Source organism: Haliotis rufescens, unplaced genomic scaffold, assembly GCF_023055435.1.
Source record: "Haliotis rufescens isolate VD_foot unplaced genomic scaffold, xgHalRufe1.0.p SCAF_1, whole genome shotgun sequence".
Classification (NCBI taxonomy): domain Eukaryota; kingdom Metazoa; phylum Mollusca; class Gastropoda; order Lepetellida; family Haliotidae; genus Haliotis; species Haliotis rufescens.
The window spans coordinates 63795391-63822585 of NW_025963779.1; the positions used below are offsets into that span (position 1 = coordinate 63795391).

Consider the following 27195-nt stretch of genomic DNA (forward strand, 5'->3'; position numbering starts at 1 on the left):
TACGAGCTTGTTTGGTTTTATATAGAGTTAATCTCGAATATGTCTCTGTACTTTTGTTTTGAATGAAAAAGAGCGGGGTAGAGTGGGCGAAATGTCGGCAGTAAATAATATATGAATAAATGATATAGAATGCAAATAAGCTTTGATGCGTGGAACGAGCTTGTTTGGTTTTGTAACGAGTTAATCCCGAAAATGTCTGGATACTTATATTGATGAAGGAAAAATTCTTAAATATGGTCACGGTTAACAAATGTGTGTGTGACGTAAGCATTAAGTTGTCCACCATCTGCCCTTACCCCGCATGATATATACCCACATGTTCATATACCCATTTGTATTCATCATGTATATATGTCATAACCTGTTTCTCAACAAGGAAGTTTAAAAGCACTGGTATCATTCACGTGATACATTATTCACACTCTGCGCTGTCATTTCTCCGCGTAACTGCGCCGTGAAATCATGGCTGAATATCACGCTGTTTGTGGTATAATTATGTTTCTGGTAACACAAGCGTCCGCAGAAGGTAGGTTTGAAATATCAATACTTACAAAATACTAAATCCAGGGATACTGGAAAATACCTTTACGGAAATGTTTTGATTTACGATTGATTCTTTAACTTTGGCGCCATTACACCACAGCATCATTGCTAGATATGATGAGAGCTGGTTATTGCCACAGACCTAAGATACATACCAGTAGCATTCAACATTTACCATGGCCACATATCCATGCTGCGTGTTTTATTGTAGACTTTTCAAATTAAAAAGTGTCGTGTTTAGCGTCTTATCAAATATATGAACATGTCTCCACAGGTGACCGTTATGTTTTCATGGGACATGTTAGGGATATTCTGGTATGTTAGGAATAAAATCATAAAGTTCCATGAAATGAATGTAAATTACAGTTAAGACACAGGATTATGAGATCCAGGGTAAGGTTCCCATGCAGTGCAACAATTATTGGTCAGTTGAAAATGACGGCATGTACACCTCAATTAGTAAGTGTATTTTGGAGGCGTAGCGCGTCATATGTCGTTCCAATGATACGACAGACGGTACGATATTCCCCGAAAGAGCAATGAAATATTCAGAAGAGATGACGATAACTCCGTATTGTCATTTCACGAATGTGAACATGAAATATCTAAACAAAAAACTTGAACGGGAGATCTGCATGTTCATGTTTGTGAGGTACTCGTATCGTCATGCCTATACGGTTTTGTTACGAAGCAAACACAGTTTCGTTTGTCTTCGCTCATATTACAATTTCTAAATTTATCATGGTAATGTACTGCGTCGATACTACATGAAGAAGTAGTGTCATTGTGATCCGACCTTGTCCTTTATGCTTGTACGGTCGTTTTGACCGAGTGTATCATATGACTCGACAATATCATGACCATAAAGATATATCAATTGTCGATACAAACTGAACAAATATGGAAAATAGAATAGTGTGGACTTTATAAATAAAAACGTGTCGTGTTTTAACAAATGCTTAGCTTCTTATCAAACAGGTGACCGTTATGTTTTCACGGGGCATGTTTGGGGTATTCTGGTATGTTAGGAACATAATCATAAAGTCCCATGAAGTGAATGTAAATTACAATTAAGACAGGGTTTTTTTAAATCCAGGGTAAGGTTACTATGCAGTGCAACAATTAGTAGTCAGTTGAAAATGACGGCATGTACATCTGGTACAGTAGTAGGTGCATTTTGGAGGCGTAGAAGAGTAACGGTAACTCCATATGGTGATTTCACGAATTTAAACATGAACTAAACAATAAACTTTGTTTGTAAATTTCATTTGACAGGAAGCCTTCCACATCTTTCAATTAATTAAACACACCACATGTGGTTGTTTTAAAGTGTATCGTAGACGTGTAACCATTGTTTTTCACATACATTTTGTATTCTAACCATCTACAGAACCAAGGTTTTCGGCATTTTTGGCCAATAAGTTGAAGGTGCTATGAAGATTTGCGGCCTTATCCGTTGGCTTTACAGTATTGCATACTACTATTATTATTAATAGTATAGAACTTTTTACAGTATCGTAACCACATATGTATATAACGTTTATCTGTAAGAATCCATCATTATTTCTATATGTTACTGCACTTAGAATTTTAACAAATGGATACAAAAATGACAAGACACAAGACAGATGGAGTTGCGCAGTAAACACAAATACACACCAGCACACATTCTTAACGTCGCTTTGAACAATATTTCATTTTTAGCACAGCGTGTCAGCTTGGTATGGGAGGGAGCCCGAAGTGAGGCAAATATTAGACCTTTACATAATTACCACTTTGGTATAACCCACGAGAACGGGCATTGCGCTGACAATCCTAGAAACATAAGGGAGAACGATCATAGATTTCACGTGTGTAGGTGTTTGTTCTAGTGCATATTTATGCCGATTTTATAGTGCAAGGCCACTGCGATGCCAGTCCAACTCCAAGCAGAGCATTCCTTGTTTCATCTCCTTAATGCCGAGCGCCAGGCAGGGTAACCACATGCACCGTATCGTTTAACAACGTCTTTTGTTTAGCACGGCCAGTGGATCGCACCACCGACCTTTTGCTATAATCGGCAGACGCGCTATTCACTAGACACGGCGATACAATGATAATATGATTAGAAAAGAACTTGAACGGGAGATCTGCGTGTTCATGTTTATGAGTGTAGTGCGTCGATACAACATTGGGAAGTAATGTCAATGTCACCCGACCATGTCCTTTATGCATGTTCGGTCCTTGTCACCAACTGCATTATATGAATGCGAAAATCCACATCTAGTACCTTCGAGACCCTTTTCCTCTCTGATAGCGTGCTTTATGTAGCGTTGCAAATTGTCAACTGAAAATAATTTTGCACTGTCGTTGCTTTCATGGTTTAAATAAACGAAGCTACGCCGAGAATTGTTTATTGCTTAACGCCGCACTCAGCAATTGCGCACTTTATGACGGCGGTCTGTAAAAAGTCGAGTCTGGACCGGTCAATCCAGTGATTGACATCATGAACAGTAAGTCTCACGATCCGATCCCGTTAGTCGTCTCTTTGACAAGAATGGGAACTTCACGACCTCTCACATCAAGCAAAGGGGTGCTGGGGACACATTCTACAACACGGGCTTACACCGAGTCGAACAAGGAGGCATATCGTAATAATGAAACAGTATGTCTGTTTACTTCTTATCTGACAGTGTAGATAACTGCCCCGTTAACTCAGTGTCATATTATGACACAATGATATTCATAAAAATGCATGTTATGTCATGGTCTGTCCACATACTCCAATACAGGAGACGCAAAATTGCTAACCATACGTTGGAAAGAATGCTTTTAAGGCCAATGAATAAACGATAGGTGATGTCATGGAACACACCAAGATTAAGACAGATCTCAGATAGCAATTATTATGATAGATATACATGTAAAGGTTTAATAAACATGAACTGATTTGAATAACTAGAGATGCACATTCTTTTTCAAACGACACTTTATTAGTGCAAAATTAATCAAATGAAAATGAAAAATTAAAATCCATTTCGTAATTCCTTCACCTTGCTTTTCAGTTATGTTTCGCTTGTGTTGCCACGTTGTAAATGCTGGTTATATAAACCTGATAAAATAAGTAAAGTAATTCAATCACATTGTTGTCAGTTCGTAGAACAGGTGTAAAACACATTCACAGTCAAACACTGCAGCTCTTTTTATCTTGGACCTACAGTCGGACACCCACTCTCGGATCATTCTCCATGGGGCTCAAAACCACCCCCTACATTCTTACAGTATTCTACTTCTGTTCATTTTTGGTATACAATTCTAAAGCTTTCATGTTAATGTGACCTCCTTAGCTTGGTAATGTAGTAGGCGATTGTTCAATTGTCGAAATGCAGTATTATTTATGTAGAGTAGGTAGGTATGCATGAACCCTACGTACGAACCTACCTACCTACCTACCTACCTACCTACCTACCTACCTACCTACCTACCTACCTACCTACCTACCTACACTTACAAAAGATGAGGGTACTTATATTAGCATTTGAATGTAGCTGTCGTTGAGGTGTACATTTACAACACAGTAACGTTGCATCTGAACGCATCTAATCACAATGACATTCCACATAATCCACGATGCACACAGAAGCCATTAATTGCACTACGCAAATCTACTCCCGGTATAAATAGCTAATTCCGTACAATAACAGTCAGGCCCATTTCAATATCTGGCGTTAGAAACCGGTTCGATGCAGCTTGCCTGAAGGCAGGTCGCCCTGTGTAGGGTGGGCTAGGCAACACCAGGGTCGCTACACCACGTTTAAAGCATCAAGGTTTTGCCTCAAATTCACAGATGGTAGAAGACGCTATTGACGACGTAGCGACGAGCGGTATGCCATGACATCAATGCTTGAGCGTGATCGGTGTGTGATTCGGTAGTGTCATGGTTTGGGACGGTATCACACAGAACAGGCGAACTGATTTGGTTATTGTTAATGGAAATTTAACTGGCCAACGATATGCTGGCGATATTTTACATCCTATCGTTGTTCCATTGGCTGGTATGAGCCATTTTGAACTGCAAGGTGACAATGCCAGACCACATCGCGCCCAGGTTGTCACTGAGTATCTTCGGCGAGAAGGCAAACGGACATTGGACTGACCCGCTAAGTACCCCCACACGTTCCCAATAGAGGATCTGTGGATGTTCTCAGGCGGAGCGTTTATGCCCGAGACCCAGCACCGCCACCGTGGCCCAACTTGAGGTAGCTCATAAGGCGGAATGGCGGGCAATACTAAGGCAGCCATACGCAAATTAATCAACAGTATACCATCCCATGGCCATCAAGGTGTCGTGCGTGTAGATATTGATCTACACGCCCGAATAATGATAGTTATATTATATTTTACCTAAATAGAAATATTTAACAGTAATATTTATTGCGCGTTACAATTCGCGAATGATGTTCTTCTCCAATTAGTGTCAGATCACTCAAATAGTTAAAACTCGCTTTGATTCAACTTTAGTGTTTATATCAGGGTTATGTCAAACTTCGACGCATGGTTATGTAAAACTTTGTCGAATGGAAATAACAAATACCATATATGTATGCCATACATACTATATCTCTTCCTCGACGCTTCATCTAAATGTATAATTATTATTCTCAATTTATATCTTTACTAAATGTAGAAACCTATTTAATTTGTAATCTTCTCTCTTATCGACGCATTATATTAACCATGTTTCGGTGTTATAACTTCAGATTTGTTGTTGAATGCGGCCACCATACAAATACCCCACATAACAAACGCTTTTTTTAATGCTGCCATACCAGATGCTCTAATTATGATGATGATGAATGACATGTGTTGGTTATATGTGACAGCTATTCCCAACCGGGAAGAGAATGTTTCGCTAACCATCTCATGATCATATCAACAGTTCCTTATGAAGTAATCAATATGTCTTGCTGTATCTCTTGACGGGTTTTCGATATGGATATTTATCGATAACAAAATGATATGAAGTATAAAATTTGAGGTCCGAAAACGACACCTACACCCAACCTTTCAGAAAAACAGACACACAGATCACATGTTCGATAAGGGTTTATACGATTTCATAAAACTAAACGACAAAACATTGCTTTAATCATAGTCCGCGGCTCCACCTGTCAGGTAATCGCGATCGACCACAGCGTTCGACAACTGTCACATCGCTGATGTTTGTGTCCAGACAATCTAGAGTCAGGCACATATTTGCCTCCTCATGATGGCGTGTACTGATGTATTGGCATCACACAACCAATAGTTCAACAAGATTGTACAAATAGAAAACTGAGTAAGCTGTGTCGCCCTGTTGCATGGCCAGACCTTCAGTAGATGCTATCGTTAAAGAAAGCCCAAAAGACAATTCACTTTCGATGATTTACCCACCTGAACTAGAAATGGAAGAGATATTTGAAAACCGCCTCATCCGTTTCATAATGCGATCTAGGCATACAGATCCAGAGGGACAAAAACATATCCACTGTTTGACAACTTCAAACTTGCAAGAGTCACCCTTCCTTTCATGTCGAACTATATGGCAATATAAAAAGAGGCGACTAACGGGATCTGTCGGTGAAGCTTCGTTGACATCGCTATCGTATCCCAATTGCATGGATCGATGCTTATGATGTCAATCACTGAACTGTCTGGTTCAGACTCGATGATTTAAAGGCGCCGTCATATAGCTGGAATAATGCTGAGTGCGGCTTTAAACTCGTCAAAGATTTCTGATGTTTCTCTTACTTTTCTAGTAGTATGCCTCTATATTTTTTCTATATTTCCTCGCGGGGCGGTCGGGTGGCCTAGTGGTTAAAGGGTTCGCTCGTCACGCCGAAGACCCGGGTTCGATTCCCGACATGGGTACAATGTGTGAAGCTCATTTCTGGTGTCCACCGCCGTGATATTGCTGGAATATTGCCAAAAGCGGCGTATACCCATACTGACTCACTCAATTATTTGCTCGCTGTTGAATCGGTGTGTTAGATAGTAGGTACTCTGTCGGGGCTAATGTTTGTCACCTGTCTACATGTTCGTTGTACCTATAAACTACTTTCTCGTTGTGTGTGTCTCTCTTGGTATAATCAGCCTCGGTGTAGATATTTCACGCTTCACTTAAATAATTAAAAGACATTATTTATATTACTTACCCAACAAGGAAGTAGTTGACGGTGGGACTGTTGGACCACACAGTGGCTTCGCAAATGTTATTGATTCAATGAAACTCAACATATATGACAGCAACTACTCGCCTTTGTGTCCAGTGAAGAGAAGTCAGCAAACGTGAGGCGAATAATTTAAAAGCAGCATAATTTGGAACCTACACCCTTTCATACACGTGGGTTAACCGCTTCCAGCTGAATAGATCATATCACAGGGGCAGTCTATATATATTCGTCATTTAAAGACTGAGTGAAATTGCGAGTTAATCAAAGTTAGTGTAAATAAAAGAACGACAATATGAAGCAGTGTCTTTAATCGTGGTTGATCTTCTAGGGTAGGTCCGGGGGTAAATGTGATCCAGACAATGGCTTCGAAAATATTTTTTGTAGTTATTCATACATGCTGGCACTTTGTGTAAATGTTTCGGATTCATGTAATTTCCATTGCCAATATTCTATAAACACGTGCACCTGGGGGCACGGGTGGCCCAGTCGTCTAAGGCGCCGCGATTGGTTTGTGCAGAGTTGTGACACTCCGCGATATAACAGGAATACTGTCAAAAGCGGCGTTAAACCCAGCTCACTCACTCATCAGAACCTATATCAATACAATTCCTGATTCACTCTTGGGACTTTGCTTCATGTTTATCAGGTTCTTGCAATGTTAAAGTAGTTGAGTTCTTTTTAACAGGCGTGCCAGTGTTTGTTTGGTATTGCATGAATAATTAAAGGATTTGTTTTCAAGATAATCCTTCTCTTTTGGTCTATGATATCAGTACTTCCACTAAAGACTTTGCTTCATAAACGGTAAACGTGATCTTCAAATTAATACATTGTGTACCAACATTTCTTGATACTGCTTACTCCCTGTGCTTTGTTAGTCCAAGTTTGTCTGCCTCCTAGAAATGAAACCATATCATCTACAGGTTATAATTACGATTTACACTTGTAGATTGGATTACTATTATGTGACTTAATTCGTATATTTCGTAATATTTCCTTGTTATTTCCTAACGTTGTTTGGGTGCCACTTCTGTTCCATCTGAACCTCAGTTGGCCTACAGCTTGAACGGTTTAAGTTTTCCTTTTTTTGGTGTGTGCCATCGAGTGGGGACTGCGTCATCAGAAAGTGATCAGTAGATGATAAAAAGACGTCAGCCTCCTTTTACACCAAGCTAGCTTTTCAAATTAATCTCTATCTCAATCCGTTTGTCTCGCCTAAAGAATACTTTGTGTACATGCTTTGAATTCTAAAGCTGAAATGATGTTATATTATTTTTTGACATCATGGCAACGAGACACCTCGAATGCAAATTAAAAGAATGTTCTGTTTCTCTTGACAGTTGATCCTGAACTGACAATACTTGTTGGTAGCTGGAATCCAGGTCAAATAGTTCAGATCAAGTTATCTTCATCAACTGCCACACGTGTAGCTGTAAGCAACCGCCCCGTCGCCATTGACTACGATCCTGTAGAGAACACAATGTACTGGACGGATGTCCAACTCAAGCAGATCAGGGCGACTGATCTCACCAAAGGCACTACCCAGCTCATCCTAGCTTTGAATGACAGTAAGTTCTGTCCATTAATATTTGTCAGTCACCTAGAGGAGACTTATTCATGTACTCTACACCGCTATTTTACCTACTGCGCCTATTGGAATCGGTTTGCGGCGGATAATTCGAGAGGGTTAATCCCTGGCGTTAACGTTTTATATTTACTTGAAAGGAGTCAATGCTTCTTCTGTTGATCTGGTCCCCTACTTTCTACAGCCCAGTAGCGTTTATTAATTATGGCGAGACATTAAAACTGACCCCCACAACATACCCCCTCCCATCCTCATTGCCACTGTGTTGCAAGGCGAATATGTTTCTATGTTCAGAAGCAGCAGAATGTGAGCGCTTGTTCAGACCGGACGTAATTTAATTTTCGTTTTTAGTTTCAACAACATTTGTAAATGCTCCACCGTGTAACTGGGTTTACTGGTCTATCGATAACTGTGAATGTCTTGTTTGTTTATGGCAACCGTCACATGGCAGGAGTATTGCTGTACCTATTAAGTAATTTGTTGGGGAAGATTTCAGAATCTCTTGTTAGCATAGAACAATGCCCCTGATAATTATATAATATTATATATACATGTATATATTTATAACAGGCGCAGTTCCTGACGGTATTTCTGTCGATTCATCTTCGAGAAAAATATTTTACACGGACACTGGAAATGACATAATTGCTGTCATGGACATGAATGGAAGCAACCATGACATCATCGTTACACAGGAACTCGACGAACCCAGGGACATCGTTCTTCATGAGGCAAACAGGTTGGTAAGATTATCCTTTCCTTGCAAGGCGTCTAGAAAAGAGGACACAGTTCAGGTAATAATGACGATTTAATACATATTTTCAGGACGATGTACTGGACAGACTGGGCAACAGCTTCATACATAGCCAGAGCAGATTATGACGGAAGAAACATCAGAAAGATAGTCACCACCGGTCTGGGGTGGCCAAATGGGCTTACACTTGACAGGAACAGTTAGTGTTAATTTACTTTATAAATGAACATAGTACGTGTATCTATATCTTCAAGTAGTATATGTATCAGGTATGTTCCTAATTTTGTAGACCGCCTCCTCGATGTAATGTATAGAGCGTCCGCCCGGAGAGCGGAATGTAGTGTGTTCGATCCCCGACCCCGTCGTACCAAAAGACGTTAAAAGATAAATACTTTTGTTATCCTGCCTGACGCTCGGCATTAAGGGCGAAACAGGGACTGGTCGGAGTCTGAACATGGTATTCATGTTAAAACTACGGCATGTTGTGTCAGTGGCTAGCACTATAAAACCAGCATGAAATTTCACACGAAGTGATGGTCAATTCTTATTAATGTTATATACACGGATCTAATTTTTTAGTGTGATATTTTTTATAAAATTGCAGATTCACGAGATACTGAGATCCTATGATCGTATTTATTCATAATACATGCATGTCCGATAAAACATCCTGTTTTGTTTAGTCACAATAAGATTTTAACGTTATCATCCTTGATAAGCTGTTTTGTTAAATACTCCCTCACAAGGCTAAGAAATCTAAGCCATTGACAATTTTGGTGAAACTCGGTACGGTGCTGACAAACAAATTATCGGGGCATTTTAAGTTGAAATTGAGGGCATGTCGAATAGGTGTTGAAATCAATCCATAGAGTTCACTCTAGAGTTCATGGTTTTTCGTTTGCGTTCATTCGTTTCGTTCACTAGAGGATGGCAATCCACCATGGATATGAAGTCACAAACATACCATGACTACAATTTGAAGTTTTCACGTGCACATGAACACTGATTCTGTATACGTATTTATTCACGTGAAGCATTTACTGTGAGTTTCCAAAGGACTGTCTAAAATTCCTTACGCGTCAGATTATTTCTAGAATTCAGCCTTGTGAAAATCGTGTTTAAATGCTGCTTTCACCGTAAGGTGGTCATGACGGGTCTCGTGTCCAATATAAATAGCCGAATATCGAGTCAATATCTCATGAAAAATAATGTCATTTTGTACTCCCATCGTTCTTGCTTTTTCGTTTATTACTGAAAACCCTTACACAGAAGCATAACATTCAGTGACATTTCTTCCGTGTGCAAGAGATGTGAGTGACAAAGTACGTTTTATATAGGTACAGATTACACAAAACTGGAAGTACCATAGAAGTATAAAAAACATGGTGTTTGCGGAACGTACCCGTATGCGTTCTGCGAAAGGAAAGTACGTATCTGCCTCATTTAATGTCTGAATGTTTCTGTCTCAAAACATTGGAATGATATTGTAAGCACGCAGCTGATATGTTGCTGATTATTTTCATTCAACCTTTGTGTAAAGTCTCCACGTATCTCTTTCAATGTTAGATGGAATTCTGTACTGGTGTGACGCCAAGACACACAAGGTAGAGTCCGTCACTGTGGAGGGAACACAGAGAAGGGAGATACTGAATGAACCTGGGGCTCACTACTTCGGCATCTCTTTCCATGATGGGACACTCTACTTCACGGACTGGAAGAGATTGTAGGGAAAGATCGGTTGTATCTTGATATTTCAGTCACATTTGAATAGGTTAACTGTCGTCAGTTAAACGTTAAGGTTATGAGAAACCATGAGACTTTCTTGGAAGATCACTTGTTGTTTTTTAAACAATAAATATGTGCATCGATATCTAATAGAACTATTTTTTTAAGTACAAAAAAGAGTTAGATCAACTGTATCATTTATCCTGGTGATTTCGCACAGAGCAATACTCCACATACCCGCTGCAGGAGGTACTCTTGGCGTCATAGCAACGACTTTCTTGACACAGCTTGCTGGAATCCATGTCTTTTCTAACAGAAATTCCTCAGGTGATATTGACTTTCTTCAACTGAATGTTTGTTGATGCGATTAAATTGAATTGTAAATTCAAAGCAAGCTTATGAAAACACAAATGTCCAATTACATGACCTTATTCATAATTGCTTCATTATGAAGAGAGGGGCGGTCGGGGAGCCTAGTGGTTAAAGCGTTCGCTCGTCACGCCGAAGACCCGGGTTCGATTCCCGACATGGGTACAATGTGTGAAGCCCATTTCTGGTGTCCCCCGTCGTGATATTGCTGGAATATTGCTAAAAGCGGCGTAAAACCCCACTTACTCACTCACTCACTCACTCACTCACTCATCATGCAGCGATGTTGCAAAGTGAAAGAATGGAAACTATTATGCATGGCTGGTTGGAGAGTGAATCAATTGATACAGCTATGCTAATGTTTAATCTACAATTAGATTTTGCAAAATGGCATAATAATAAAGTGTTCAAACTATGAATTACGAATATGGATCACTGCAACCCGAGCTTTAAATTTATGATATTTTAGGTTTATACCAAGTGAATATATTTCTTGAAGCAGCAGTAAATATCCCATGCTCTTTAGTTGATATAGGATGAGCAGGTAAAATGTTGATTTGATTTGCCGGAAAGAGAACAGTATGATAGGTGTCCTAAACTGGTCAAGTATTGGCGTAATAGAGTTAAGATCACTGCTAACCCACAAGCGCCAATGGTGTATGTGAGCTCTTTCGTCATGACCGGTACCATCTCTTCGCCCGTCGTCCCTAATCGTTCGACTTCACTTCTGGGACGAAGGTTTCAGCCTGAAACTTTACATGATATGTTTGCTTATAATATAATGTGTTAAACGTGTATTGATTGCGTGAACACAGTGATGCCATTTTTACGCATCAGTGACAATCATGACCGATGCAATTCCTTAGTTTGACTGGTGCCATAGATCGAGCAGGATCCACCTTGTACCATCACTATTTGATTGTGATTCATACACACTTGATTATCGTACAATGGACCTTTAGCAGAGGTTATTTATGATTGTAGTTTTGTTGCTTTATTTGGTTGCTCATTACAGTAGACATAAGGTCAAGAGAGTGAAAGCTTTATGAAGATGTGTTGGACAATAGTATGACTATGTGTTTTTTTCATAACATAGCGCCACGATTCGCTGTGCAGAATTGCGTCCCCTGGGCACGCCAGAAACCTATGATTGTGGGTTCGAATCCCGGTTCGCCCCGATTATGTTTCTAGGTTTGTCAGCACCATACTCGTGCTCGTGGGTTTCACCGAAGTGGTAAACGTCTGAGACCTTCATCACTTCGGACATTCCTCCCACATGGAATACTGTCAAAAGCGGTGTTAAACCCAACTCACTCACTTACTCATAACATAGAATGAGCAGTTCGTAAAGCTGATTTCTATTTTAGGGTGTCTTTCGGGCCAATACGGAAAGGACTGTAGACAGTGTGGTAACTGCAACGAAGGAACCGTCTGTGAGAAGACCACAGGCTTCTGTATCGGTGGATGTAAGCCTGGTTACCAGGGGACAGAGTGCAGACAAGGTATGTTTTTTAACAAATATATAACTCTATTAAAGTAAGGGATTCTCGGGAATAAAATGGTAAGAGACATTAGTTTCTAGTAATAGTTAAATGATTATAATTAACGAATTGGGAACACATTACAACCGGTAGGAAGGTATCACAGTAGACTTTTTGTCCGTCAGCAATCGTGAAGGATGATATCGGTAAGATTGGAAAATTCAAAGATGCCGTTTGTGGATCAGCAGTATGCAATACCGACACGATTTGTCATCTTTCCCGCGATGCGTCATACTGCGGCGATTTTGGGATGGTGATGGGGGTTCTGTCCCATTCCTCTTCCAAAGCCTGGCCAAGTTCAGCCAATGTGGTCGGCGGCCTATGATGTTGACGCACACATCTCCCTGTCTTGTCCCAGACGTGTTCAATGCTATGGTGTAAAGGTCCAGGCTCATTGCTGGCCATGTCATTCTATTGATGTTGCGCTGTTGCGATTGTACTGTCGATTGACCTCTCCTTGCACAATATGGAGTGGGATCCGCTCAGTCATAGTGATACAATCCTACACCGTAACCGAATCACCACTAAATCTGTCACCAGGTGTCAGGTTGGCATTAGCTTGACGTTCATTTCGACCACGTCTATGAAGGAAGTACAAAGTTAATTGGAATTTACCTGAAAACATGACACGTGACCAGCCACGATTACCCCAGTTTCGACGTTGTGTACACCATTGCCGACTGTTGGCAATGTGATGATTTGTAAGAGGCGGCACAATACGTGGCCGTCGAGCATGGAGTTGAGCCGCATGTGTACTATTCTTATCGTCTGACCCGTAACTCGTACTCCAATAGCCTGACAAGACTTTGCAGCAATTTGATCGCTCGATTTCGTAGAGCCTTGTTTCGGAACAATAGATCCCGTACCTTTGTCGTTGACCTGGGACGACCTGTACGTTGTCGATCGTCAACATTTAGGGGATCGTTGGTACCTCGCCAAAATCTGCTGATCACAGACTATGAAACATTGAACATATTGTCACTGCATGCTGGCTTCTGCCAGTTTTAAGTATACCAATAGCCCGGAGAGGCTCCGAGCGTTGCAATCGCCCCATAGCTAGTTCATACACAAACAATGGATGAGATCAAGTAAGTCACAACAGTATGATAAGCGGAAGCAATAAGATCGACAGAAATAATGGTCCACAGAGATGAATTGACCTTTCCTTAAAGTACCAAAATCAGGAATGACATCCCACTCACGTGTTTGGCGCTACTGCGTGAGGCACGTGCATATTATAGGATGTGTTTTGGTGTTAGTGTTTACAAACATAAACTTATCTTTCTTTTAATACTTGTTTGTAACATTTATATTTCATAATTCCTTGTGTTTTAAGAGTAATACAATTGCACATATTCTTATTTCATTTCTAAATTCTTAGAAATTGTTATGCAAATTTAATCAATTCAAATATTCTCTCACAGTTGAGTGATGCATCTCGTGCCTTCGTGTCATTGTTGCATATTCTGTACTGTACAAAGTATGTATATTCTTTATAAATAAATTGTTTATTTATTTCTCATTTGACCCAAAAGACGGCAAGCCGAGTATTATCCATTTTTCGTTTCATAATCACCCTTACATCGTTGTTAGTGTGTACGCCGGGAACCTACGGTGAAAGGTGTGTGTCGACGTGTGGCAACTGTACAGGAGAAACGTGTAACCACGTCAATGGTACCTGCCCAGAGGGGTGTATCGCAGGACAGCGTGGGCACGACTGTAAAACAGGTATGAACGTTCTTTCTGAGAGATGACTATATGATTGCGGTTTTATGTGTTAATTGATAAATAAAATCAACTATTCATGATCATAAGAGTTGCTAAACACCATTGTTACGATCGTCTGCACGGTACATACAAGAAGATTATGAACACTTTGTAAGATGAAACCCAAACATTAAGACAAAGGATTTCTCGTACCGCTTAATAGTTACATGTACGGTTGTAGCTTCGGAAATACAAAGTCATGAATATTTTAAAGAATGGTAAATAAAAGGTAATTGTATTTAACTGAGTGCATATTTATTGTCCGCCAGCCTGTCCGACCAATACCTACGGCTCTGGGTGTTCTCCCTGTGGGTTGTGCGCTGGAGGCGTCCCTTGTAACACGGTGTCAGGTGTCTGTCCAGCTGGATGTCAATCAGGTTGGACCGGGGACAGGTGTGACAGAGGTAAATAGGTATCCTTATCATGACACATTAAACAACTAATGCCCTATTTCCGTGTCAAATTATGGATATACAAGTTTATTGATGTGTAGCGAAACGTCTACGAGGTGTTATGTTTTATGCTATTTACTTCATTGATTTTTATATAGAGAGGGGGCACAGGTGGCTCCGTCGTCTTAGGCGCCGCAATTCGCCGTGCATAGTTGCGTCCCCTGGGCACGCCAGAAACCTATGATTGTGGGTTCGAATCCCTGATCACCCCGATTATCAGGTTTTTGTCTACGTTTGTCAGCACCATACTCGTGCTCGAGGGTTCCACTTGCATCACTTCGGGCATTCCCCCCACATCAGGCTGACACGCCGCGATATAACTGTATAATACTGTTAATAGCGGCGTTAAACCCAACTCACACACTCATTTATATAGAGAGATATTTTCTTTTTCCGGTCAGCGTGTCTCCCTAATACTTACGGTGTCTCCTGTGAGTCATGTGGCCAGTGTGCTGCTGCTGTTCCTTGTGACAAAAGCACTGGACTCTGTCCAGCTGGCTGTCAAGATGGTTGGACAGGCTCCCTGTGTAAAACAAGTAGGTGAACATAATTATATTCTTCAAGGTCAATGTTGTTGTTTTTTATAAGTTGATATTTTTAATCATATGCAATTATATTCATGATACACAGCCTAGACATCGGCACTAAAGCATTTCTGGAATATGAATATTTTTCATCTTGAAGGAAAGCAGCTCATTTTTATTGTTAATTAGTGGTTTAACAATAGCCTGTTAAAACATAAAGGAACATACGCAGACGGGCTTTATTATCCTTGAGAACCAATGTCTAAAACTTGTGTGAAACAACTGATACAATACACAGAATGTGTGTTATTTGTCAAGTGTATGTTGAATCATGAATGTTGGACTACACAGTTAATAACTCTACTGAGTTAGAGCCTTGCAACATGTGCTTCTTATGTTAGTTACTATGTAACTATGTACGGAAAGGGAATATCGCATGAACCCCAGTACTGTTAAATAAAGGTTTCGTGTGTAATTTATAATGAACTACCGATATCACGAAACAAACCCCATACAGTTCCGATTAACCACATGTTTACACATATTTACACATACATTCAATTTTCATTACCGTTTTTATATATTATCTATTTCGGTGCCATTACTTATGTTCTTTGCAGTGTGCAGTCAAGGCACATACGGAACAGGATGTACATCGATCTGTTCCAACTGCCGAACAGGAAGTGTCTGCAATCACGAGACTGGTCAATGTCCGGCTGGATGTGAGCCAGGATGGACTGGATCTAAGTGTGACGAGGGTAAGCCATATAATTTACTTTGATTGTAATGTATTAGTATATCAACATAGGATGTGATCTAACATTCCATCTGGTAACCACATTCACATGGCAAGGCGTCCATCTTGTTTCCTATACTTTAATCATGTACGTATCATCAAATCCTTTTAGGCTCCATATACGATTTCTTCAGCAGTTTATTATTATTGTACTTGAATGGGTTAGTGATTTTGTGACCTGGTTTAACAGTTATTTAGTTATATCATGTCAGCCTTTTGTGAGAAGAAAACCTAAAGCGATGCATGCGTTTGCCCTTTGGTGAAACCCACAATGCTGACAAGCCTTGAATCATAATCAGGGCGAATATGGGATTCGAAGCAACGGCCATAGGTCTCCTACACGCCTAAGTGGCGAAACGCTGCACAACGAACAGCGGCCTGATAAGATGACTGTGCCACCCATGCCCCCTATTTAAGGGCATAATAAAGAAAGTCTCACTTGTACCTTTTCCTTTTTTACAGTGTGTAGCCAGGGTACATTCGGCTCAGGATGCCTTTCTTTCTGTTCCAACTGCAAGACAGGAACTGTATGTAATCACGTGACTGGTCAGTGCCCGGGTGGCTGCCGATCTGGATGGAGGGGAACTAAGTGTGATGAGAGTAAGATCATCACATAATACTTTTTTGGAATTAACACTAAGAATGAGGTGACAGATATAATAACATCTTCAGATGAGCACGTGTTGGTGAATCAATTCGTTCATCCAACAACTTACTTTTCTTCCAACACTTCAAATATATCAAAATCGGTCCCAATTACCAACAGGGAAATAATCATACACAATCGAAATTGTCTTGACACTAGGCTAAAGCAACCAATCAGCATCGCGTCTCCCATGATTAGACTCCCAAGTCACAGACTATTTTCAACATTGTCCATCAAGTTGTTCACCGATTTGTAAGGGCTGTGGGGTAGGCTAGTGGTTAAAGCGTTCACTCGTTACGCCGAAGACCCGGGTCGATTCCCCACATGGCTACAATTCGAAAACTCATTTCTGGTGCCCCCACCTTGATATTGCTGTAATGTTGCTAAAAGCGGCATTAAACCTTACTTAATATTCACTTTCTCACTGAATTGTATTTTCAGAGTGCTATCCGGGTACACATGGACCTATGTGTTCATCGCTCTGCTCTAACTGCTATACTGGTACCGTCAGTGTGTGCCATCACGTGACTGGCCAATGCCCAGATGGATGCCAACCTGGATGGACCGGAGCCAGATGTGATGCTGGTATGTTATTCCTCTCGCTTCTATTGGCTTGAAGATTACTTTTATTTGTCATGTCAGAATCAGTTGATTTTGGATTTCAATCTCATTTTGGCTCTAATTATAATCCTTAAATTGGTTCGTCAACGTCACATCCGTGTTCGTGGGTTTCACCAAAGTGGAAAACGTGCACAGGTTAGCATTTCGTTATATTTTGGCTGGACCAAATCGAAATTCGGTTTGTAAACAACATAACGACAGCCATGCAGATTTCGGTCGATGGCAGGATTTGAAAAGCATGTGCACCGTCAAATCTTTTCATGCTTTTGATAAAGTGATTTGATGCACCTCGAGAGGTTAGACCTGTTTTATTACAATATAGATCTTAACTACCGATCACACCGTCTTAACTGGGCGCAGCTATTTTGTTTGATTCAAATGAAAGTGACATGTTAGGTGGAATTTTGTTGATCAATGAGGGACAAAGAAGGGATAAAACTCGTAATAGCCAATGATGGCGCTATGATCGAGCCACCTAATTCCAGCCTAGTGTGGCAGGGTGGAAACTGGACTTTTACGGTAAGTTAACTCCCTTGCCTCGGGAAGATGCCTTTTCAGCTTGCGTACCTGTATTCCCTCACATAGGTTTACTTTCTGATCGGCAGACTAACATGAGCACTTACCTACTGATGTGAATCTTACGAAACAAAGTGCTATATTACAAGTTGAACATGTCAGCTTATACAGCATAATGAGTGAGTAAGGTTTAACGCCGCTTTAAACAGTATTCCAGTTACATCACGGCGTACCAGCATAACGTGGAAAGAAAAAGCCGAAGTGATGCGGGACGCAGACGTTTAGCACTTTCGTGAAACCCAAGGGCACGGGTATGGTGCTGACAAACCTAGAAACATAATCGGGGCGAACCGGGATTCGAATTCGCAATCAGATTTCGAACGTGTCCAAGGGACGCAACTCTGCACAGCGAAAAGACGACTGGGCCACCCCCACCCCCACACCCACACCCACACCCCCCACACACACACCCCTGCAGCATAATAAACATGAACAGATCAACTGAAGTCACCTGAAATAACCTTTTAAGCGGAATCAATTTGAAAGAACGTTCACTGGTTGGTACCAAATGCCCAATACACTTCACCCAAGGGTGTTGAATGCCCAATATAAATACTATACAAATACAAATACCCAATGTTCATGATAACGTGAGTAAATATATCAATGGCAACAAAGATCCTGATTGAAACCAAACAATTCCACTACAATGGTTTACAATTCCACGGACGAATGACCTCCTTGGCATTCTTCTCTCTCGCTGAATAGCTGTATTTCATTGGTTGTACATTGTGTCTGACGACAAAATGTAAATTTTTCTAGACGGCTCCTAAATTAACATAACTAATTGCAAATGTGTACATAAGACAAGAATATTTGCATATCTAATTAATACCAAGTGCGCACAACATGTTTTGGACATTCCCGCGCAAATATTGTTCTGAAAATATGTATTTCCTTTTGCAGCGTGCAGCAGCGGCACATTCGGGACAACGTGTTCATCCGTCTGCCACAACTGCAGGACGGGAAGCGTCTGCAATCACGTGACGGGTCAATGCCCTGATGGGTGCAAACCGGGCTGGGTTGGAGTGAAGTGTGATGAGGGTAAGATTACTTTAATGATGGTAGTAGCAAACTGCTGTAGAACTGTACCGTTGTAATATGTGCTGAACTTGTAGCTGAGACAATGAAAGATGATCAATGTACGAGTACATACATGCGACACCTATGTTGCTGATTATATTTCTCAATGCAATATGTTTACCCTTTTCGCGAACACCTGGTGTCATAATTGATTTCAGTGATTCATTCATGTAATTTTCACAGATATTTTGTTCTCTACTACCGATTATGATAATCGAGAAATATTCTCTGGACGTGACGTTCTAGAAAGATAACATTCCATATAATGCAATATACATTATATTTCAGATGAAAATGGTTCGTAAACTTTTTAAAACAGCTTATACTTACCCCCTTCTCAGCCCTAGCATCCTAGAGTCATCCCCTCCTCAGCCCACGCAGCCTATACTCATTCCCCTTTTCGCCCTAGTAGCCAAAACTCATGAAGCCCTGAAAAATTAGATTTGAGGGTTCCCTAATAACAGTCTTTGTATATAATTTACACATAACTATACTGCATCTATGAATTGAAGAAAATGTTATTTATGTATGTATGTATGTATGTATGTATGTATGTATGTATGTATGTATGTATGTATGTATGTATGTATGTATGTATGTATGTATTTATTTATTTATTTATTTATTTATTTATTTATTTATGATATTGGTATTTTATTAACTAATACACCCTAGAGTAATTCTTCTTCATCTTCTCAACACTCAATGGTATTTTTACTTTGTTTTTAGCATGGTCTGGGTTTGTATTTTTGTTTTGTTTTCCTTTTTTTTATCTCAATATGTGCAACCTAATATGAATCTATTTCTCATAATTACATTTTACCTCACAGTTTACATTTTTGGGTCAGGTGTTTTATACCTCAGTGCCCTTATCTATTATCAAATTAATCTTACATGACTCCGACATCGGCATGTTCAGACGAGGACGATAAATCTCTAGTGTAGTAGTATTTCGGGGAGTACATGTTTGACTAACTTTGGATGCGTAATCCAATTGGTTTGTAAGCTTTGGGACATTAAACGAACATGGATCTTATATGTGCGCTTTACTGTATACTATCACGATTGTTTGTTATAATGTAACATTCCATATTATGCAATATATATTATATTTCAGATGAAATGGGGGGAAAATCCAGTGACACCAACCTTGGTTCGTAACTTTTGTAAATTATTCATTGATCATATGGTTCTTCCTGTAAATCCATGCATAATGAACAAGCATCGTACTGTACAGACACGTGAAACATGCATATTATTGCTGGTGTTTCCGTGGACATGTGTCTACCTCACGACCTAATATACTTATCAAACAATTTGGAATGCGTATGATACCTAATTATATACTATTTTTCAAACCTTAAGACCATTTGCAGGCTGTTAAGACTTCTTAACAAAATAAACACAACGCCAGCACACTAACTTCATTCCTCGAAATGACCTCACAAAAACATGTTCACTGTTATCCACTAAATTTCGGAGAGGTATGGAAATCCATAACTGTGTAAAAGACATCTGCGATGTTTGTCCTCCATGTAAGATAACATAATGTGCCTTATTTATTCCATGCTTCACTTCAGCTGTAATTGGAGGTTCCGTGGGTGGAGCTGCCCTGCTGTTGGTAATTGTCATCGTCGTCGTTGTTATCGCAATTGTGCTTGTCAGGTGATTACCATACTTTCCTCTCGCTGATAAATAAGTGCTTAACACCAACCAGGGTTATTATGATGATGAAAAACACAAGTCCAACCTTCCCATTCTTCAATGAATTAGACCTAACAAGTTCTAAGTTGAACCGAATATCGTTATATTTCGTCTTTTTAATTATAAAGTTGAAAATGTTTTTTTCTTTTCTCTTTTCTCGTGTGGTAATTCATGAAACCCTTGGACTACATGTATATTAAAAGTGATTTGTTTATGACACAATAAGAGGACCGAAACATATAATGCAAAAATACTTATTATCATGATTTATTCAGAAAACAACACAGTTAACCTTTCAACCTGTACATATAAAAAATACACTTTTGACTATACTGTACATTTCGAGGTACATGTATAAAATATTATTCATCAGACTTGTTTTTGACACACCTAACACACGTTAACGGAACACTTCTGACATTAAAATCGAACTCGTCCGAACTCGTTTTATACAGATATCATCATGACTATTCCGGTAATTGTTCTACGCCATGCATAACATTTTGCTGAATACCATTCATTTATAATTATTTTTAGACGGAAAAGACGTCCCCGAGTTAAGGATACAGGACCGTACGAAACATTGCAAATGGTCAACCAGCCCATCTATTCTGTGGCAACAGATCTGGCTCCACAATATGCCACCGTCGCAGACGTTCACACACTTGACTACAGTAGACTTGGACGACTGGGCAACGCCCCCCGTCAAGATGAGGATGAGGACCACGTGTATTCCCGACCGTTGTCATTTATTGTTAACGGCGAAAGCACGCAGTGATCGCGTCACATATTATCCCACAAGATTATACACGATATACGTTTGATAGGTCTTTGTATTAGCTGCACTTCAACAATAATAACACTTCTTTCTCCAGGTTAAAGATACAGCCAAAAATATTGTTCATGTGCATAGTTTTGTCATAGCCAAACCGATAAACGCATGGAATAAATAATTTAATGCTATACCAATAATGACATTGAATAATTAAGATTGGAAAATCAAATTTTAATCTTGCTGATGTTTGGACCCATAGAGATGACAATCATTGCAACATATTTCGTCAATCTCTGATGGGTTCCCCTTAAATAACAGTTTCTTCACACAACCTAAATTAAAACACATTCGAATAATACATGTATGGTAAGGACGATATGAAACGTAAAATTATTAATTAAAATCATCCAGGTGCAAAAGAAAAGTAATTAACAATTGTTATTTTACTTCCGGTGTTTTATTCTATTTCCAGTGTTATGTAAAAATTGCCTTGTCATAATTAATCTCCTTTACATGCCCATGAGCATATACGTGATAAAACAATTACTCTCAGTCTATTATCATTCCCTTTTCAGCCCTTGCCGCCTATACTCATCCCCTTCTCATGGCTAGAAGCCTATACTTATCCCCTTCCCATCGCAAGCAGCCTATCATCATCGCCTTCCCATTGCTACCAGCCAATACTCATCCCCTTCTCATGGCTAGCAGCCTATAGTCATCCCCTTCTCATGGCTAGCAGCTTATACATGACCCCTTCCCATCGCAGGCAGCCTATCATCATCGCCTTCCCATCGCTAGCAGTCAATACTCATCCCCTTCTAAGCTCTAGCAGCCAATACTCATCCCCTTTGCCTATTATCTTCTTCTTCGCCTAGTAGCCTAGAATCATCCCCTTCTCAGCCCTTGAAGCCTTTAGTCATCCTCACTTTAACAAAACACAGCCTATACTCATCCCCTTCCCAGCCCTAGCATCCTATGGTCATCCTCTCCTCTGCCGAGGGAGCTCAAACACACCTCCATTCTTCGCCCTAGTAGCCTGTAGTCATGTCCTACTCAGCCCTAGAAGCCTACAGTCATCCCGTCTCAGCCCTAGCAGTCTATGCTCATCCCCTTCTCAGCCCTAGCAGTCTATACTCATCGTCGTCTCAGCCCTAGCAGTCTATACTCATCCCCTTCTCAACCTTAGCAGTCTAAACTCATCCCCTTCTCAGCCTTAGCAGTCTATACTCATCCCCTTCTCAACCCTAGCAGTCTATACGCATCCCCTTCTCAACCCTAGCAGTCTATACTCATCCCCTTCTCAGCCCTAGCAGCCTATTATCATCCCCTTCTAAGCCCAGCATCCTATGGTCATCCCCTTCTCAACCCTAGCATCCTATGGTTATCCTCTCCTCTGCCAAAGGAGCCTTCACACATCCCCATTCTTCGCCCTAGCAGCCTGTAGTCATGTCCTACTCAGTTCTAGAAGCCTACAGTCATCTCGTCTCAGCCCTGGCAGTCTATACTCATCCCCGTCTTAGCCCTGGCAGGCTATACTCATCCCCGTCTCAGCCCTGGCAGTCTATACTCATCCCCTTCTCAGCTCTAGCAGCATTTACTCATTCCCTTCTCAGCCCTAGCAGCCTAAACTCATCCCCTTCTTAGCTCTAGCATCCTATACTCATCCCCGTCTCAGCCCTGGCAGCCTATACTCATCCCCTTCTCAGCTCTAGCAGTCTATACTCATCCCCGTCTCAGCCCTGGCAGTCTAAACTCATCCCCATCTCAACCCTGGCAGTCTATACTCATCCCCGTCTCAGCCCTAGCATCCTATACTCATCCCCTTCTCAGCCCTAGCAGCCTTTACTCATCCCCGTCTCAGCCCTAGCAGTCTATACTCATCCCCTTCTCAGCCCTGGCAGTCTATACTCATCCCCTTCTCAGCCCTAGCATCCTATACTCATCCCCGTCTCAGCCCTAGCATCCTATACTCATCCCCGTCTCAGCCCTGGCAGTCTTTACTCATTCCCATCTCAGCCCTGGCAGTCTATACTCATCCCAATCTAAGCCCTGGCAGTCTTTACTCATTCCCATCTCAGCCCTGGCAGTCTATACTCATCCCAATCTAAGCCCTAGCAGCCTTTACTCATCCCCATCTCAGCCCTAGCATTCTATACTCATCCCCTTCTCAGCCCTGGCAGTCTATACTCATCCCCATCTCAGCCCTAGCATCCTATACTCATCCCCGTCTCAGCCCTGGCAGTCTATACTCATCCCCATCTCAGCCCTGGTAGTCTATACTCATCCCCTTCTCAGCCCTGGCAGCCTATACTCATCCCCATCTCAGCCCTAGCATCCTATACTCATCCCCGTCTCAGCCCTGGCAGTCTATACTCATCCCCATCTCAGCCCTGGCAGCCTTTACTCATCCCCATTTAGCCCTGGCAGTCTATACTCATCGCCTTCTCAGCCCTGGCAGTCTATACTCTTCCCCTTCTCAGCCCTAGCATCCTATACTCATCCCCTTCTCAGCCCCAGCAGCCTATACTCATCCCCTTCTTAGCTCTAGCAGCCTATACTCATCCCCGTCTCAGCCCTGGCAGTCTATACTCATCCCCTTCTCAGCCCTGGCAGTCTATACTCATCCCCGTCTCAGCCCTGGCAGTCTATACTTATCCCCATCTCAGCCCTGGCAGTCTATACTCATCCCCGTCTCAGCCCTAGCATCCTATACTCATCCCCATCTCAGCCCTAGCAGTCTATACTCATCCCCCATCTCAGCCCTATCATCCTATACTCATCCCCTTCTCAGCCCTAGCATCTTATGGCCATCCCCTTCTCAGCCCACGGAGCCTATATGCATCCCCATCTTCGCCCTAGTAGCCTATAGTCATACCCTTCTCATCCTCGAAGCCGATAGTCATCCCATTTACGCCTATATGCATCCCCTTCTCAGCCCTAGCATCCAAGAGTCATCCTCTCCTCAGCCCACTTAGCCTATACACATCCCCCTTTTTCGCCTAAGTAGCCTATACCCATCCCCTCTAAGCCCTAGCAGCTATACTCATCACCCCATTCTCATCCCTTGTACCCTACCTTAATACCCTTCTCAGCTTCAGCTCTGAAAAATGAGACTTGAGGGTTCCCTAATAACAATCTTTGTATCTAATCTTACACATAACTATACTGCAGCTATGAATTGCAATAGTATTTTCTCTTTATTTATAAGTATATGATATTGATATTAGATTAGCTGTTACACCCTGGAGTAATTCTTCTCCATCTTCACTACACTCAATAGTAGTTTTACTTTGTTTTTTAACATAGTCTTGGTTTGTATTTTTGTTTTGTTTTCCTTTTTTAATCTCAATATATGCAACCTAATATATATCTATTTCTCATCAATACATTTTTCCCTCCTCGGTTTACATTTTTTGGTCAGGTATTTTATACCTTAGTGCCCTTATCTATTATCAAATTAACCTCACATGACTCCGACATTGGCATGTTCAGACGAGGACGATAGATCTCTAATGTAGTAGTAGTATTTCAGGGAGTACATGTAACTAATGTTATATTTGGGATAAAACTTTCTTAGTAAAGTACAGATTCTCGTTCTTTTTTGGGTTGAGTCCCGTCCGGGATTCGAACCCACACTTGCCAGAGTGAGGCACCTAATCGCCAGCACACAAAGTTTACATTATGTATTCATAGGGAGTACATGTTTGTCTAACTTTGGTTGCGTAATCCAATTTTTTTGTAAGCTTTGGGTCTTTAAATGAACATGGATCTTATATGTGCGCTTTACTGTATACTGTCACGATTGTTTGTTATAATGTAACGGTTAGTACTATACATAGATACATATACTGAAACGCATTGAAAACGCGCCAACAGAAATGTGGGCGTTGTTCTTATGATATTGGAATAGTGTGAGTAATGTCAGGGCATTATCAACAAAAAACCTTAAGGTGAATGAGCATCGCTTAAGCTCCAAAAAGCATCAAAATGATCGCAACAGCACATATGTAAACCAAAACGTGACATGTGATGCAACGAGAAAATGGAATTTCACGTGAAAGTCATGCAGATGTTTGGTATAAAATCGAAGCCAACATTAATTCACATCGCATGCTGCAAGAACGCAGGAAAAGGTTATGCCAAGATTGACCCCTGAGCAACGCGAACGCGCCTTTGGCATGCTACATGTTGGCATGACGTCCCGAGTTTCGCACAACGGGTTGGGTGACATCATTCAACAATTAAACTTTATCTGAGATCCAGCAGACCAGAACCACAAGAGATCGCCCTCGTTCTGGTCAAAGACGTGTTACAACGCCACGAACAGATCGCCATACTGTTTGCTAAAATTTCCGAGATCGGACACTTCCATCTGCCTGGACGGCTACCACTACACCAGGTCGACGTGGAAACACAGCACAGACACTCTACATCGCCGACAGCCAACCGCCGGTCTACTTTGCCAGATGAACTTACGTTGGCCACGTCCTGAAGCAACGACATCGAGACGATCGCCGGCGCTGGGCTGAGGAACATCGTCACTGGAGATCACAACGTTGTCATGGTGTCCTGTTCTCTGATGAATCACGTTTTCACCTGAGAAACGCTGATGGCCGTTTGCGTGTATAGCGTCGCAGTGGCGAACGGTATCATGATGACTGCGTTGTACAGACGGACCGCTGTGGCGGTGAGGGCTGAGATCAGTTATCACCACAGACATTGCTCCATATCCATGTCGTGTAGGGTCAACGTCGTGTACTACAGCGATAACATTCTTAGAAACCACGTCGTCTCTCTCTTTCGTCAACATCAAGATCTGCACATGTTCCTGCAGGATAACGCGCGGGCACATACAGCATGGGTCTCAAAACAATTCATGTTGCAAAACAACGTCCCAATTCTTCCCTGACCTGCACTATCACCTTTGTAGGATTACCTTGGACAACGTCTTTCACGTCTTCAACATGTGAATACCGTCAGGGAACTTAAACTCACCCTGTAGCTTGAATGGAACAGGTTACCACCAGACGTTATTCACATATGTATTATGTCCACGAGGAGACGCTGTACGGCTTGAGTTGTTTCACAAGTGGCCACACACGTCATTGACTTTAGGTTTTGACCCCTCCTGTCGATCATAGACTTTTATCTTAAGCTGGGTCATTGCATTTGCTTTTTCGGTTGTGCATGGCCTACATTCATCGTTCAACAACACTTCTCAAAGTATATTTCATCACCGTGACATCAAGTGTGGTCGCAGCTTTATATTCCCCTTGCACGTTTTCAATTCGTTTCAGAATATGTTTTAAAAAATAATTGATGGCTTTGGTACGATTTGAATGTACATGTATGTTATTTTTTCTCGAATACGTAGCTTACTTACGTTGTTACTTGTACGTAAACGGAATCGTTCGTTGGATACAGTTGGATGGTTGGATATTTACCGCATCTTTGGTGGCAACGTAGATTGTTAACATGAATAATGTTTGCATCAGTGATCGTAAAGTATTACGATGAGTGCTTATGGCTCTGTCAACATAGACGTG

The 27195-nt window shown here is 41.2% G+C and overlaps 1 protein-coding gene across 4 annotated transcripts in view; it reads left to right on the plus strand.

The window, feature by feature from the left end:
• Positions 1-25684, plus strand: part of LOC124142445 (multiple epidermal growth factor-like domains protein 10) — an 81875-nt gene extending 56191 nt beyond the window's left edge. Inside the window, exons 1-18 of one of the 4 annotated variants that reach the window (XM_048399433.1) lie at positions 417-526; positions 8072-8299; positions 8887-9055; positions 9142-9269; positions 10637-10793; positions 11016-11122; positions 12532-12666; positions 14299-14433; positions 14742-14876; positions 15326-15460; positions 16069-16206; positions 16707-16844; positions 17332-17475; positions 18994-19131; positions 19459-19467; positions 20288-20323; positions 20751-20835; positions 21412-25684. In XM_048399433.1, coding sequence (XP_048255390.1) covers positions 463-526; positions 8072-8299; positions 8887-9055; positions 9142-9269; positions 10637-10793; positions 11016-11122; positions 12532-12666; positions 14299-14433; positions 14742-14876; positions 15326-15460; positions 16069-16206; positions 16707-16844; positions 17332-17475; positions 18994-19131; positions 19459-19467; positions 20288-20323; positions 20751-20835; positions 21412-21652 — 2322 coding nt within the window. In that variant the 5' untranslated portion in view covers positions 417-462 and the 3' untranslated portion in view covers positions 21653-25684. Of the gene's footprint in view, positions 1-416; positions 527-8071; positions 8300-8886; positions 9056-9141; positions 9270-10636; positions 10794-11015; positions 11123-12531; positions 12667-14298; positions 14434-14741; positions 14877-15323; positions 15461-16068; positions 16207-16706; positions 16845-17331; positions 17476-18993; positions 19132-19458; positions 19468-20287; positions 20324-20750; positions 20836-21411 lie in introns of those variants that run through there. The other 3 variants (XM_048399438.1, XM_048399443.1, XM_048399447.1) reach the window with 3 other exon arrangements.
• The last annotated feature ends 1511 nt before the right edge of the window (positions 25685-27195 follow it).